Source organism: Rhincodon typus, chromosome 22, assembly GCF_021869965.1.
Source record: "Rhincodon typus isolate 14 chromosome 22, sRhiTyp1.1, whole genome shotgun sequence".
NCBI lineage: Eukaryota > Metazoa > Chordata > Chondrichthyes > Orectolobiformes > Rhincodontidae > Rhincodon > Rhincodon typus.
In genome coordinates, this window is record NC_063353.1 from 32,399,196 (window position 1) to 32,415,785 (window position 16,590).

Sequence of the window (16,590 nt, forward strand, 5' to 3'; positions counted from 1 at the left end):
CTCAGTGGTACACTAACTGTACTTTGTGATAGGACTTTTAATATTGTTTTGTAGTTTTTCAGGCTCTCATAATGAGTTCAGTACAAGCTGTTTGTATTAGTTCCCTTGGCTGTTTGATTCCCTTTCTCCCCTCCCATTCCCTCTCTGTTTTTCAATGATTTTTAAAACTAGTTTTTCTTTTATTTTAGCTTGCTTCGCCCTTCCTGTTCCAAAGACATGTCTACTCTCACCAGTGGAACAATTCACTCTTAATCCCAGATCTCCTTGCCTTGTCCCCATCCCAGTTTCCCCTCCCTCCCTCTCACCAGTTCACCCTCATTCTTCTGGTTCTATTTTCCGTCCCATCCAGATTTCCTCTCCCACAGTTCGCCCAGTCTCTCTGGATCTCCTGCCTTCCCGTCTGACTTTGTTTTCACTGTCCCCTGGATGTGCCTGTTCAATCTCCACCCTCATTCTAGTCCTCACTTTCCCACAATCCTTGCATCTCCTTGTCCCACTTCTCCACTGCATCCTTTTCCCCCTCAGCTTTTAATCGCTTCATTGAGACTCTTGTCTTCAGTCCTGATCTATTTTCTCCATTTTTCTGTCTCTTGCTTATTTTAAATGTCAGTTTAACACTCCCAATTTAAAGTCTTCTGTGTTTTCACTAGAGTTATGGAAGATGGATGGATGAGCCCTTAATAAGAATTCACCTCCATAATCTAGGCTGACAATCTGTGTGGTCCTTTGCTGAGACACAAAACCAAAGTCTGCTTTGTTCTGGTGGATATAAAGATGCTGTGAAACTGCGTAAAGAAGCGCAACAGCCGGTGTCCTGGTGAACATTCCTCTCACAACCAGCACTATGAGAAAGATTATCTCAACATATATGTCATTTCCTGCATGTTCTAACTAAACCATTTTTTCATGTAATATTGGAAAGACAAAGGATTCCTTGTGCAGCATGCCAAGACTTGGCTCTGATAAAACTCTGATATGTAGGGCAACAGGTGAAGGGTCAACGTGTCATATTGCAGACCATAAGGTCAATGGCCAAGACTCTATACAGTACAACACCATGTAGTGGGCTTAGATTCAGTAGTGTAGGAATTTAATGAAGTTCCGAAGAGCTTACAGGTGTACTGTGTAAGACTAAGTTCTCACAGGTCCCAAAATGAAGGTCGGAGGCTTACATTTTAAGACTTCAGCTGAAGGACAAAGACCCTAAATTTCAGATACCACCAAGAAAGCATCTTGCCATCTTTTGGCGACGTTAATTCACTAAGAGGGAGACAAAGTACATCCAGTTATATTGCTTCAAGAATTTCATGTGTAAGCACCCCACATGAGAGTTCACAGTTTTGCCCTAACGGAAGTGATCACAACTGACCAAATTCATTGGCATAATGCATTCAGCACAGGTTGGGAAGGAAATGGGGATAATTTGCAAAAGCATGGGTCAAATTTCATTGAATTAAGTCAAACAAATGATCATCCTCAGGAAGTGTGTCACATAACATCATGCAGGAATTTCCCCTAAGTCTCTGTGAAATGGACCCAGATTTTGGAGTCACAAACACAGCCTGAGAGACACTGACATGCTACTTCTTTGAAAAAAAATCAGAGGCAGCACACGCAGCACTTCATTTTTGAGTTCAGAGAAAATCATATTAACAAGGTTCTTAGGGAACTATCAAGATCTCTTTTATCTTACCTCCTTCCTTTTGCGTCAAACCATGAAAAGATGAATTGATCCATTAAACCTCACCCATACATTCCCCAAGTGTACTCTATTCTAACATGGACAATACTCACCTATTTACTCTCCTTCTATTGCCCAGGTACACTTCATGGACTCTACCCAGCCGTTTCCTTACTGTGCCAGATTCTGTTTGTTACAACATTTTAAAACATGCTTGTAATTTTGACTTCACACGCTGAAGAAATCTTTCCACCACCCTGAGGTCATGTGGTGGAAGAAATAGTGGAAGTGGGGGCAAATAATGAATGTTCTCTTAAAACTTTACAAGTACCACTCAACAGAAGCATGTCTGCTCAACACAGCACCAACACACAAAGCACCACGAGAAGTAAAATGGCGTTTGTTGTTAGTTTTTAAGAGAACAACTTACCCGTTTTCCTTCTGCGTACAGAGGCTTGGAAAGAAAAGAATTGGAGCGTTAGGATGGAATGGAGGAATGAATGGCAATGTCACAAAACTGAATCTAGAGGAAAGGGTTAGTAATCTATACAAAAACACACAACATTCAAGTTATAGAGACAAAGCACATCCCAGACAGAGAACTGTGCCAATAGTGCAAGACAAGGAACGACAAAAGAACTTGTAATATGATAGTTTCCACTTCATATTCAATATCTTTCTGTTTACTAATGTCATGTTGGTGAACTAAACATTAAAGGATTTCTTGGCATACCTCAGAGACAAGTGCCTGGTAAATGCAAACAATCAAATCTGCACTCTAAGAGATTGGATTGTACACGCCCCTTCTTTACGGATGAAAAGTATGACAGGGAATGAAAAAAACAAACTTTGAGGAGTCTTGTGTAAAATTCAATCAGTGATGATCAAACTACCAAAACTCAGATCTGCAGGCAGGTTAGAAGACTTCCTCCAATTGCTGGGACATTGGTCCAGTTCTGTACCTGAACGTTAGGCATCCCAGCCCTCAACCTCAATCTATCCCACCTACCCTTTCTACTCTCAAAATAAAACATAAAAACACACACAATGATACCCATTTTTGTTTTTTTTAAATTTGTTCATAGGGTGCATTACTGGCTAGGCCAACATGTATTGCCCATCCCTAATTTCCCACAGATACTTAAGAATAAACCATATTGCTTTGGGGTTGGAGTCACATATAGACCAGGTAATGGGATGGAAGTTTTCCTTCTGCAAAGGATATTTGTGAACCAGATGGTTTTCTACAACAGTGAACAGTGGTGGCATGGTCACCATTAAAGTTAGCCATTTATTCAAGACTTCTTTTTCGTGTATTAAATTCCACCATCTGTCATGAGATTTTAACATTAGTCTGGGGTTCTAGAAGATTTGACATTATCTTTGCACGCCCCCACAGTAATGCATAGACTTTCAAAGAAGAGTCAATTTATTTATTTAAAATAAATATTTGCTCTTGTTGAGTACAGAAACCTGATCTGTGTTTTGTCAGCTGGGGTTTATCTGAGGTAAATTGGGGATTTTGATACCCCAGTGAGGCATGACACCTTACTGAAGATAGTAATTAGTTGACAGTTATATGATCTAAATGTTACTTGCCACTTATTACCTATAGATTGAATATTGTGCCAGTTTGCTGCATGCAGGCACAGACTGTTTCATTATCAGTGGAGCTGTGAATGATAATCAATACTGTGTTATCATCAACAAACATATCCACTTCTCAGTCGTTTGTTGCGACAATGAGACTGACTTTAAGAACTCTTGCAGCGGTGTCCCTTTTCTCTTACCCTATGTGCAAGGGCTGCTATTCTCACAAACAATTCGCAAGGCTACTGTTCTCTATAACATACACAAAGGATCCCATTTTCTAAAATATACATAGAATTTGGTCTTCGTTAGGAAATACACAAGGATGACTATTTTCTAAACATCACCAGCATCTTTTAACTTCCACAATATTGCTGGGAATTTTCTAATTCTATAACGTCTACAATGATTCTCTCTCCTTTCATTGTTATGATCTCTGTAGAAAAAAATATCAAACTACCAGCTAATAAATGAGATAATAATGCAACACTGCCGTGAACACAAATCATATCCCAGAGAAAACCATAAGATATAGGAGCAGTAGTGGACTTATCAGCTTTGTTCTGTCTTTCAATGAGATCATGTCTGATCTGATAATGATCAACTCCACTTTCATGTCTTTTTCCCCATCACCTTTGATTCTTTTAAGTGATTAAAAATCTGTTTCATTCAGCCCTGAACAATGCCACCTTTACAGACACCTGTGGTAAAGAATTCTGCAGATTCACTCACTCTAAGAAGAAATCTTTTCTCATCTGTGTTAAATGTGCAACCTCTTACTCTGAGATTACACCTTTTGGTCCCATATGGGGAAAGAACTTCTCAGCCAGCCTCCAGAGAATCTTGTATATTTCAATAAGGTCACCTCTTATTCTTTTAAACTCAAGTGAGTACAGGCCCAAACTACTCAATCTCTACTCATAAAAAAATCCCTCCCTGTCTGAGATTAGCCTAGTGAATCTGTTCTGGACAGCTGCATTGCCATTATCATAGAATCCCTACAGTGTGGGAGCAGGCTATTTGGCCCATCGAGTCCACACAGACCCTCTGAAGAACATCTCACCCAGACGCAACCTCCTGCTTTACCCTACATCTTTCTTTACATAAGGGACCAAACTGTTCACAATTTTCTAGGTGTGGTCTAACTAGTGCCTTGATAGTTTGAGCAAAGGTTCTGTATTTTTAAACGTCAATCCTCTTGAAATAAAGGCTAACATTCTAGTTGCCTTTCCTGTGCTGAACTTGTATGCTATCTTTGTTTCTTGCACAATGCCGCTGCCGCCACCACCCCCACTGGCCAAATTCCTCTGACAGCTTTCTGCAGTCTTTCATTATTTAAATAATATTCAGCTCCTCTATTCTTGCTGCAAAAGTCCATAACCTTACATGGTGTATGACAACTGGCAAGTATTTGCCCACTCACTTAACCAGTCTTTATCCCATTGCAGACTCTTTATGTTATCCACTTGCCTTCCCACCTATTTTTGTTCTGCAGAAATCTCTCTTTTTCCATCCTTAGTATGTGTTAAGAAAGATTTGTAGATTAGCACTCATCAGCCATCTTACAAATGCACCTTCCTTGGCCATCAAGTCCTGGCACTGAGTCTGAACCCTGAACTCCTAGATCAAAGGCAGGGATGTTACCTATGGACGTTGTATCCAAGTAAAAATGCTGATAATCTATAATTGCAAATACCATACTTATTTATAATCTGGCATTTTCAACAATTTTTCTGGGACTTGGAGACTCCTCTTCTATACAATATTTGGACATAGATGGCTGTCACTGTTAGTGTAAGCAGTTTGCATTTTCTTTCTTGTCAAATAATTTGAGCTCCCCTTTAATCCCTAACAATCAAACCACCCAGGTTTGCTGTCAGACAGGCACTTCATTTTACCTTACAGATAAAACATAGAGTTATACAGCACGGAAACAGGCCCTTCAGTCCAACCAGTCCAACCAGTCCATGCCGAACATAATCTTAAACTAAACTAATCCCACCTGCCCGCTCCTGGGCCATATCCCTCCAAACCTTTCCTATTCATATATCCATCCAAATATCTTTTAAACATTGTAATTGTACCTGCATCCATCACTTCATCTGGAAGTTAATTCCACACGCAAACAATTTTTCTGGGACTTGGACTCCATGTAAAGAATTTGCCTTTCATGTCTTTTGTAAATCTCTCTCCTCTCACCTTAAAAATGTACCCCCTAGTCTTGAAATTCCCCATCTTAAGGAAAAGACAACTACCATCAACTCTAGAAATAGTTAGAACTGCCAGTGCTGAGTCAGAGACAACACAGTGTAGAGCTGGAGGAACAGAGCAGGCCAGGCAGCAGAGGAGCAGGAAAGTTGATGTTTTGGATTGGGACCCCTCTTCTTTTCTGAAGAAGGATCCCAACCCGAAACGTCAGTTTTCCTGCTCCTCTGATGCTGCCTGGCCTGCTGTGTTCCTCCAGCTCCACACTGTGTTCTCTACCATCAACTCTATCTATACCTCTCATTATTTTATAAATTTTTTTCAGGTCACCTTTTAACCTCTTACACTCCAGTGAAAAAAGTCCCAGCCTCTCCAGCCTTTCCTTATAACTCAAATCTCCATACTCAGCAACATTCTGATAAATCTCTTCTGAACCCTCTCCAGCTGGATAATATCCTTCCTATAACTGGGCAACCAGAACTAGACACAGTATTCCATAAGAGGCCTTACCAATGTCCTGTACAACCTCAACATAACATCCCAACTCCTATACTCAAAAAGGACTGAGCAAGGAAGGCAAGCGTGCCAAACACCTTTTTAACCATGGGTACCCACATGGGCCCAAGCTATGCCTGCCTCTTTGTAGGTTACGTGGAACAATCCCTCTTGCGTACCTACACTGGCCCTAAACCCCACCTCTTCCTCCGTTACATTGATGACTGTATCGGCGCCGCCTCGTGCTCCCACGAGGAGCTCGAACAGTTCATCCACTTCACCAACACCTTCCACCCCAACCTTAAGTTCACCTGGACCATCTCTAATACCTCTCTCTCCTTCCTGGACCTCTCTGTCTCCATCTCGGGCAACCACCTAGAAACCGATATCCATTTCAAGCCCACCGACTCCCACAGCTACCCAGAATACACCTCCTCCCACCCACCTTCCTGCAAAAATCCCCATTCCCAATTCCTTCGCCTCCACCGCATCTGCTCCCAGGATGAGGCATTCCACTCCCGTACATCTCAGATGTCCTCGTTTTTCAAGGACCGCAACTTCCCCCCCTCAGTGGTCGAGAACACCCTCAACCATGTCTCCCACATTTCCCGCAACTCATCCCTCACACCTCGTCCCTGCAATAACAACCAAAAAAAATCCCCCTCGTCCTCACGTACCACCCCACCAACCTCCGGATCCAACGCATCATCCTCCGACACTTCCGCCATCTGCAATCTGACCCCAAAGACATCTTTCCCTCCCCACCCTTATCTACTTTCTGGAGGGACCACTCTCTCCGTGACACCCTTGTCTGCTCCACACTCCCCTCCAGCCCCACCACACCCGGCACTTTTCCCTGCAACCGCAGGAAGTGCTACACCTGCCCCCACACCTCCTCCCTCACCCCCATCCCAGGCCCCAAGAAGACTTTTCACATCAAGCAGATGTTCACCTGCACATCTGCCAATGTGGTATACTGCATCCGCTGTACCCGTTGTGGCTTCCTCTACATCAGGGAAACCAAGCAGAGGCTCGGGGACCGCTTTGCAGAACACCTATGCTCGGTTCGCAATAAACAACTGTACCTCCCAGTCGCGAACCATTTCAACTCCCCCTCCCATTCCTCAGACGACATGTCCATCCTGGGCCTCCTGCAGTGCCACAATGATGCCACCTGAAGGTTGCAGGAACAGCAACTCATATTCCGCTTGGGAACCCTGCAGCCCAATGGTATCAATGTGGATTTCACAAGCTTCAAAATCTCCCCTCCCCCTACCGCATCCCAAAACCAGCCCAGCTCGTCCCCGCCTCCCTAACCTGTTCTTCCTCCCACCTATCCCCTCCTCCCACCTCAAGCCACACCCCCATCTCCTACCTACTAACCTCATCCCGCCCCCTTGACCTGTCCGTCCTCCCTGGACTCTCCTATCCCCTCCCTAACTCCCCACCTACACTCACCTTTACTGGCTCCATCCCCGCCTCTTCGACCTGTCTGTTTCCTCTCTACCTATCTCCTCCTCTATTCATCTACTATCCGCCTCCCCCTCTCTCCCTATTTATTTCAGAACCCCCTTCCCCTCCCCCTTTTCTGATGAAGGGTCTAGGCCCGAAACGTCAGCCTTTCTGCTCCTATGATGCTGCTTGGCCTGCTGTGTTCATCCAGCTCTACACCTTGTTGTCTCACCTTTTTAACCATTCTGTCTATATAACAATCTTATATAGCATACAACTAAAATATCATAGGTTGTATTTGCCGATCCAATACCCTGTCTAAGACATTCAGGGGCTAGTCCTTTTTATACACAAAACATACACAAAGGGGCTACTCTTCCTGTTAAATTATGGTGAATACTATTCATCTTAATATGCATAGGTGCTGCATTGCTTAACAAAATACTACTCAGCAAGCCTCTTCAGACAGCACCTTCAAACCTTGCCCTCTGCCACCTCGAAGGACAAGGGCAGCAGATCCATGCAAGCACGACCACCACCTGCAATTCCCTTTCCTAGTCACTCATCATCCTGTCTTGGAACAATATCACCATTCTATCATTGTCAGTGGGTCAAATTCCAGAAACTCCCTCCCTGTCAGCACTGTGGGTGTACCTGCACCCCAAGAACTGCAGTGGTCCAAGGTTCACCACCAACTTCTCAAAGGTAATTAGGAATGAGGAATAAATGCTGTTCTCGCAGCAAGACCACCTCCTGGGTAGGAATATAAAGATTAAAGGGACAGTAGTTTCCTGTAAGGAACACATGGGCTCCAATTTCCTTTAAAGAAATAGGGTCCACAGTTTCTTATCAGGAGCTGCTATTCTTCATAATTTACCCAGGGCTGTGAAGCCCTTCAATGAGCACAGGTGTAGCTGTTCTTCTGAACAATCACTGGGTCTGCTTTTTCCCGCAGTGCAAACAAGGTTTGTTGTTCCTTGTCAAGGACTCAAGGGACAGTTGCAAAGTAATTATTTAACTTCTCTATTTTCCATTATTAATTCTCAAGTATCTGCACGAAATGGATCTATTCCCGCCTCTGCTAATATTTTCCTTTTCATTCCAGGTTTGGGAACCTGATGCCTGGAACATTTCCGGATCCTGACCTTATGCCAAATCAGTTCCAGTGATACAATGCAATTTTAGCAGCAGTCACTAATTGGCTGAGAGATAAGTTTGGTACCCATCTAGGTCCATTGGTCACATTCAGAAAGTGGATGCTAAACATAGATGCACATTTAAAAGGCAAATATGCAGCAAAATCTGAGCTTGCCATTCACATTGGAAATGGGTTTCATATATTTATAAGGCCAGGAAATCTCCAAGGTTTTGATTGTTGTCCTACCTTCATTCAGGGATGACTGGCATCAATGGGGCCACAGTTATGAAGGTGAGTGTAAGCTTCTGGTCCCCATATCCACTGGTTCCCATATCTACTCTGCTCATAACAGCCTCAAAAACCTCCAACAAGCCTGTCAAACATGATTTTACTTTCATAAATCCAAGTTGACTCTGTCCAATCAGTACATTATTTTCTACTTGTTCAATTATCACACCCTTATAATAGTTTTGTGTAATTTCCCAAATCTGAAGTCAGGCTAACTGGTCCATAGTTCGCCAGTTTATCTCTCCCTGCTTTCTTAAGTAGGAGGTTGCATTTGCAACTTTCCAATCTGCAGGCACCATTCCCAAATCTATAGAATATTGAAAGACGATCAGAAATGCATCCACTATCTCTGCAGCCAGACCTTTCAATATTCAGGGATGTAGATCATTGGGTCCAGGGATATATCAACTTTCAATCTCAATACTTTCTTCAGTACCATTTTTAACTGATACTAATTTCTTTCAGTTTCTTATTCTCACTTGTTCCTAGGATCCCTGTTATTATGGGAAATTCTTGTATCGCGCCGCCCCAATGAAGACAGTTGCAAAGTAATTATTTAACTTCTCTATTTTCCATTATTAATTCTCAAGTATCTGCACGAAATGGATCTATTCCCGCCTCTGCTAATACTTTCCTTTTACATCTCACAGAAAGAAACTTTTACAGATGGTTTTAATATTTCTTGTTCGTTTGCTTAAAACAACAATTCAAAGGAGAGGAGGTGGAATAATGGTAATATCACCAGAAACCCAAATAACATTCTGGAGGATAAGGGTTTGAATCCCACCATGAGGAATGGTGAAATTTGAATTCAATACAAATCTGGAATTAAAAAAACTAGCCTAAAGGTGATCAAGTAACCACTGTTGGATTATTGTAAAAACCCCATCTGGATCACTAATGTCGTTTAGGGAAGGAAATCTGTCATCTTTACCTGGACTGGCCTGCATATGACTACAGACCCTTACAATGTTGTTGACTTTTAACTGCCCTCTGGCAATTAGGGATAGGCAACGAATGCTGGCCTAGCCAATGACACTCATATCCAGGATTGTCAAAGCCATAGCTGTCATGTCAAAGTTGAAAAGACAAACATAGATTAATAGCAAACAAACCAAAAACATGTGCATGAAACCTGCGTTCTCAGCATCCTCCTTAATAACAATGGAACAGGGATAATTTATGCAAATCAAGAAAAGTATCTGAACAGTTTTCTATGCTGTACACAAATGCTGTTATTACTTCTGAATTAATGGAATAGCTATTCCCTAAAAACTGCTTTGCATAAAACTCACTACTATTGCCTATCATAAACAAGACCTGCTTTTCCTTCTCATACAAACTCGGGCTATTATTTTTTAGTCTTTACAGGGACTCCTATTTTTGATAATGCCCTTAATCTGTTGGATTTTCTATAATATACACCAGGGCTGTTATTACCTTTAGTATACATAGAGTAACATATTTTTGATAATGTAATCACAGCCATTGCCTCTAATATGTCCAGGAGATGATGTTTAATAATATACAGTACAATATACCCAGGATCCTTATAGTATATAAGTGCTGATATTTCCCAGAACATGCAAAAGCTGCTATTCCCAACAAAATATACAGGGGCTGGTATTCCTTATAATATTTATAAGGGCTGTGATTTCTTTGCATCTAAACTGTGGCTGCTGTTCTGTAGAATTTACATTGGACCTGCTATTGAACAGCAAACAGGACATGTTACCCTGTAAAATAGATAGAGCAGTTACTATCCTCTATAACACATACAGACTTTGCTGTTTTATATTAGAGAAGATTGCATTCTCTATACGAGATGCAGTGGATGATAATCACTAAAATATGCATTGCATGCTGTTTTCTGTAATATTCACAGCCTGCAAATATTTACAATTCAACGGTGGCTCCTATTCTTTCTATGGAGGGTTTGTTGTTCCCTGAAATGTACATGGTTTTGCCATTCTGTATATAATACTGTTTAAGACACAGAAGTCCTCTTATTTTCTACCAGGAGAGTGAAGGTTTCCCCAGCTCTGAAGTTGTCATTATGCCTGTGTTCACAGCCAGGTAGAAGGGAGCCTGCCACACTCAGAACGGGGCGATTATGAATGGTTTAGTAGCCTTATAACTGTCAGAGATTTTCTGTAGTGTCAAACTAATTCTGACTCTAATCAAATCAAAACTGAGAAAAAAGCTCTGAGCCAGCAGGTTATTCTTAGTGAGTTGTGCTCAGGTGAAGAAACCAGGAAATGCAAGTCTCCCCTATAGTCAAGTCTGTTTGGTTAATTCATCTGAAACGCATGTGTTGCTGTTCTGTAACTGAGCCCACTTTCAGTGTAATTTGACATCCTATCTTAAATATAATATATAGCTATTAGTCATGTACCTCGAATGGGGAAATGAACATGCTCTTATTTATTGAATATCCAAATTATTATTAAAATTATTTACATGATTTATTCATGAGTGTGGTGTCTGACTAATTTTGATATTATACTCTGAAAACAACACAATTGTATCACTTGTCTCGCTGCCAGTCAAAATGTCTGCCTTCACGAGTCTATGTTACATTGTTTTTAAAAAAATTAGTCATTGAAATGAGTGAATTGCTAAATATGTTCTTGTTGATACTGAACTTCTGGTTTAGCTATCCTTTTTGTTTATTTGCTACTATCCTTCCAAAATGATTATTTCTTAAATGAACTCGTTAACCACCAATAGCCAGTCTTCCTTTGTGGTCCTTGAAAGTATCAGTGAATTACTCAATAATGGAGGTGGTCACAGATCAAGCTGCAAATTCTACTTGCACTTTCTGCCACAAGGGTCATGGAGACGCTGGCCAAATTCTCTCCTTTTATTTATTTATGGGATCTTGGCTAGGCAAGCATTTACTGCCCATTCCTAGTTGTCCTTGAGAAAGTGGAGGTAGCTGGCTTCTTGACCTGCTGCAGCCCATTTGGTGTAGGTAAACTTACAATGCTGTTTGGAGTTGGGGTGATGAGTTCCAGGACTTTAATCCAGAACAGCGAAGGAACGGTGATATACTTACATGTTAGGAAGGTGAGTGGTTTGGAAGGGGAACTTGCCAGTGGTGGTCACTTCCCTATGTATCTACTTCCCTTGTCCTTCTATATGATAGTGGTCACGGGATTGGAAGGTGTTGTCTAAAGAGTCTCAAAGAATTTCTGCAGTGCGTGTAGTATGTGGTACACACTGGAGGGCATGGGTGTTTTAGGATGTGGTTCCATATCATATGTGCTGTTGTGTTCTGGATGGTGTCAAGCTTTGTTGGAGCTACACTCATCCAAGTAAATGGAGAGATTTCCATCGCATTCCTGATATGTGCTTTGTAGATAGTACAGTGTTTGGGAAGTCTGTAGTTGAGTTATCAGCTGCAGGATTTCTAGCCTCTGACCTGCTCTTGTAGCCACAATATGTATATGGCTGGTCCAGTTGAATTTTTGTTCAGTGGCAAGCTCCAAGATTTTGATTGTTGTCCGACCGTAGTTCAGGGGTGCTGGCATCAATGGGAGCACAGTTATGGGGTTGACTGTAAGCTTCTGGTGCCTATGGCTCTGATACCTACTACCTTTACTGAGGTAATGATTAGTCAAGAACAATTTATTTACTTCCTGTATTATGCGCCCAGTCCAAACAGCCTCTCCACTTTTCTATCACCTTCAGAAGGTAATAATATCAAAAAGACTGATAATTTCTAGCACCTCACCTAGTTGTCAGAATTAGACACTGAATGTCAGCTTATTTCATTCTGGTAGGAATCACAGTTGAGTTACTGAAAATTTGCTGGATAGAAGTCAGTGGTAGGAATGTTGAAACATTTTGCCTAGGATTGTATGGGAAATTTTTGTTCATTCACAGTCACTGGGAATATCAGTATTTATTGTTCCTTGGGAAGGTGATGGTGAAACACTTATTCGAATTACTGTAGTCTGTGTGGGAAAGACTGTGAGCTGTTTAGTAGATAGTTCAGGATTTTCATCAGCAAATTGACATATTTTCTTGCAAGGATGGTGTATGACTTGGAGAGAAACTGGAGGTGGTGGTGTTCTAAATGTATCTGTCACTCTGCAGTTTCTATGTGAAAGAGACTACGGGTATGGAATATACTACTAAAGAAGTCGTGATGTGCTGCAGTGTATCTTGCAGATGATACACATTGCTGCCTCTGTGCACTTGTGACTGAGTGAGTGAATTTAAAGTGGCAGATGAGCTGTCAATCTAGTGGGCTGGTTGGCATTAAGCTTCTTAAGTGTTGTTGGAGTTGCACTCATCCAGACAAAGTGGAGTGTATTCCATCCAGTCACTCCTGACTGACACTTGGTAGACATTTAGATGAGTCAGGAAGTGTGTTACTCACTGCAGCTTATCCAACATCAGACCTTCTTTTGTAAGCACTGTACTGATGTGGTTGGTGCTGTTATGTTTCTGGATAATGGTGATGCCACTGAATGTCAAGAGGAGGTAGCTAGAACTCTCTTATTGGAGATAGGTATTGCTTGGTAATTGAGTAGCAAACCTTTCATGCAATTTATTAGGTCAAAACTGAACATCGTTCAGATTCATTGCATAAGTGCATGGCTGCTTCATTATCTGAGGAATTATGAAGGAAGTGAACATCATGTATTAATACAACAATGACTTGTATTTATGCAGTATCTTTAACGTAATAAAACTTCCCAAAATGCTTCATAAGAGCATTTTGGAAAAAAATCAGACAATGAGCCATGGACAACAAGAAAGATGGATTTGAAAGTAGGCCATGAGCCTGGTCAAGATATTTGGTTTCAAGAAGCAATTTAAAGAATGAGAGGTTAAAAAGATAGAGAGGTGTGTGGGGATGGTGACACAAGGAATTGAGTTGATAATTAGGGCATGGAGTTTATTGTAGGGACTGAATACAAGGGCTATCCCATGAGAAATTACTGCTCTTCCAATACTGGATGTCAGACTCTTTAACAGACCAATGCCAAGACATTGAATTAGGCAGTAAAAGACTTTGAGATTGACAAGGGTTTTTTTGTAAAAGTATAATTTAGCACAATAATCCATTTCCACCATTCCCTATTGGCCCCTGTCCATTTCCAGAAACCAACTCCTAAATGGAGAAGAACCCAACTCTTTTCTTTCATAAAACCTTCACCAAGTTACCCATAAGATCCTAGTTCTTAGACATTTTATAATTGACATATTAGAGATGTTATTATGCAACTCTGGAGGAGGGTGGGCATAAATCAGGCCTCCTGATGCAGAGCTAAGGACAGTACTACTGCACCACAAGAGCCCTGAATACTTCTGGAGCTTTTATGTCTTATATACATAATTGACCTGCTCAGAGGTATTATTGTACACCTCTGGAGTGGACAAGACTTTGGGCATCCTGGCTTAGAGTTAGGGACACTTCCACAAGGCTGCAATACCCCCATCAAATTCTGAAGCTGATTAGAAACTTTTCAATCTACGTGTTCAGAAATGTTATTACACACCTCTGAAGCAGGTGGAGCATAAACCCGGGCTTCTTGGTTCAGATTTCAAATCCAAATTTTGATAAAGTAGACTCCGTTCCCTCATTGAAGTCATTTACATGAATTGCAAAAAGCTGAAGTCCCCACAGTGATCCCTGTGGTGTTCCATTAGTAACAAAATGTCAATGGTAAATCATCTGTTTATCCCTACCCTTTCTTTTCATCCCTTGATCCATGCTAATTTCTTTTCCCGAATTTCATCAATCCTAATTTTGTGAAATAAACTCTTGTTTGGCGTCTTACGGAATGCTTCATAAATGTAAATACACTACACCCTTTATCCAAGTCACTAGTTATAACCTCACAGAACTCAAACAGTTCAGCCAAGTACAATTTCCCATTCATAAATCTGTACTGATTTTCTCAATCATGCTATGATTTTCTAAGTGGCTTATCAAATAGAATCATAGAATCCCTACAGTGCAGACAGAGGCTATTTTGGCCCATCGAGTCCGCAAACACCACCTGAAGAGGATCCCAATTTATCCTTGTAACTCTACATTTATTGTGGCTAATCCACCTAGTCTACACCTTCCTAGACACTAGGAAAAAATTGCCCTAGATACAGGGCAATTTTTAGCCTGGCCAATCCACCTAACTGGCACATCTTTGAGCTATGGGAGGAAGCTGGAGTACCCAGAGGAAATCCATGCAGACAAGGGAAGAACATGCAAACTCCAAAATGGTTGACCGAGGCTGGAATTGAACCCAGGTCCTTGGGGTTGGGAGGCACCAGTGCTTGCCATAGTGCCACCGACAGTATCTCTAATAAAAGATTCCAGTTTTTTCCATGTTGCTGTTTAGAAGGATGAGCTACAATGGAATGGTTTGGAGTATTGGAGATATACTGTTCAATGGGAATGTTAGAGTACTAGTCAGATAGGCATTGGAGGAAGAGTTAGGGATGAGAGGCTTTGCTGGGAGTATTAGCATACTAAAGTAATGAATATTCATAGATCTAAAGCCTTTCCCATTCTACAGTTCAACATCAGGACTGACTTTGAAAGTCACCAGTTATATGGTATTGGAAAGAATAAGATTGTTCCCATTTATTTTGTACGAATAAGTATAGAAACTGACACTTTGACATTGGGAGTATTGAACTATGAGGCAGGAGTAATCATTCCTTCACACCCAGTTACTGGCCAGACAAGGGTTGCTTTCATTATTATCTGGTATGGCCTCCAGCTGATGCCATGCTCATTCAGACTGAATCCTCATGCTTTTTTTTTCGCCTCATACGTTATCAGAACACAACGTAATTCATGCTAATGCTATAACCACAAGGTTTGTAAAGAAGATCCCCAACTACTAACTCCACAGGGCAACCGGGGCCTTACACTGGATGTTAGCGTTGCCAGTGAATGTCCAAATCCTGATTTTAAATACATGCACAGGACATGATAATTAAAAACTGATGAGCCACGCTGGTCCAAATGAGCGCGAATCAACCCCCTTTACCTTAGCTCTGTGCATCACACATACACAGGAGCTGGACAATACAGGCTGTAAAGTAACAAATGCAGTGAAGCACCAGTTAGTTGACATAAACATCTCAAAACATGCTGCATTAATGAACGAGAGTTCCCTTACCTAGCTCCTCGAGTTCAGCAGTCATGGATTTGGAACGGAGTGTCAGTGTGGTACTTGGTGCTCTCTTCGGAGGTGGTGGGGCTGAAATAAAAAGAGATGAGAGGTTTGACTTTCTGCCCAGGACTTTTCTTGCAGCCCCGATGTGCAGATGCCATTTTTTCTCCACTGCCTGAATCTCGTCGTAATCATGATAGGAGTCACCACACTGCTGGAGGATCTTGTTCAGGCTGCGCGTGGAAGCAAATTTCTTCATACTATCCTCGTGCAGGAAGCTCGGGCCTAATGGGCTTTGGGATGTGAAGCGCCCCCACAGAAATACTCCACTGAGTGCTGCTTCCTAAACAGTACCAATGCATTCCCAGTGTCAGGCTGGGCTCTCAGCTTAAACAGCAGGCAAATTACTTTTATGCCTCACACACAGAGGGGCTTTCCCCCCTCAAAGCATCCAACTGGGGAGTGTAAAGGAATTCAGTCCGTTGCCACAGTTTCAGGTGAGCCGAGATTTTTCCAGGCTCTGGCTTGCATATGAACAATACAGTATTCAAATGTTCAACAGGGAATACCATGGAAACAAGGCCAGTAGGCAACCCCTTCCT

The 16,590-nt window shown here is 41.7% G+C and overlaps 1 protein-coding gene across 1 annotated transcript in view; it reads right to left on the reverse strand.

Annotated features, from left to right (window-relative positions):
* shank3a (SH3 and multiple ankyrin repeat domains 3a) overlaps positions 1 to 16,590 on the reverse strand; it is an 886,564-nt gene that overhangs the window by 81,627 nt on the left and 788,347 nt on the right. The window contains exon 21 of the mRNA XM_048610479.1: positions 15,995 to 16,075. Coding sequence (XP_048466436.1) covers positions 15,995 to 16,075 — 81 coding nt within the window. The remainder of the gene's footprint in view (positions 1 to 15,994; positions 16,076 to 16,590) is intronic.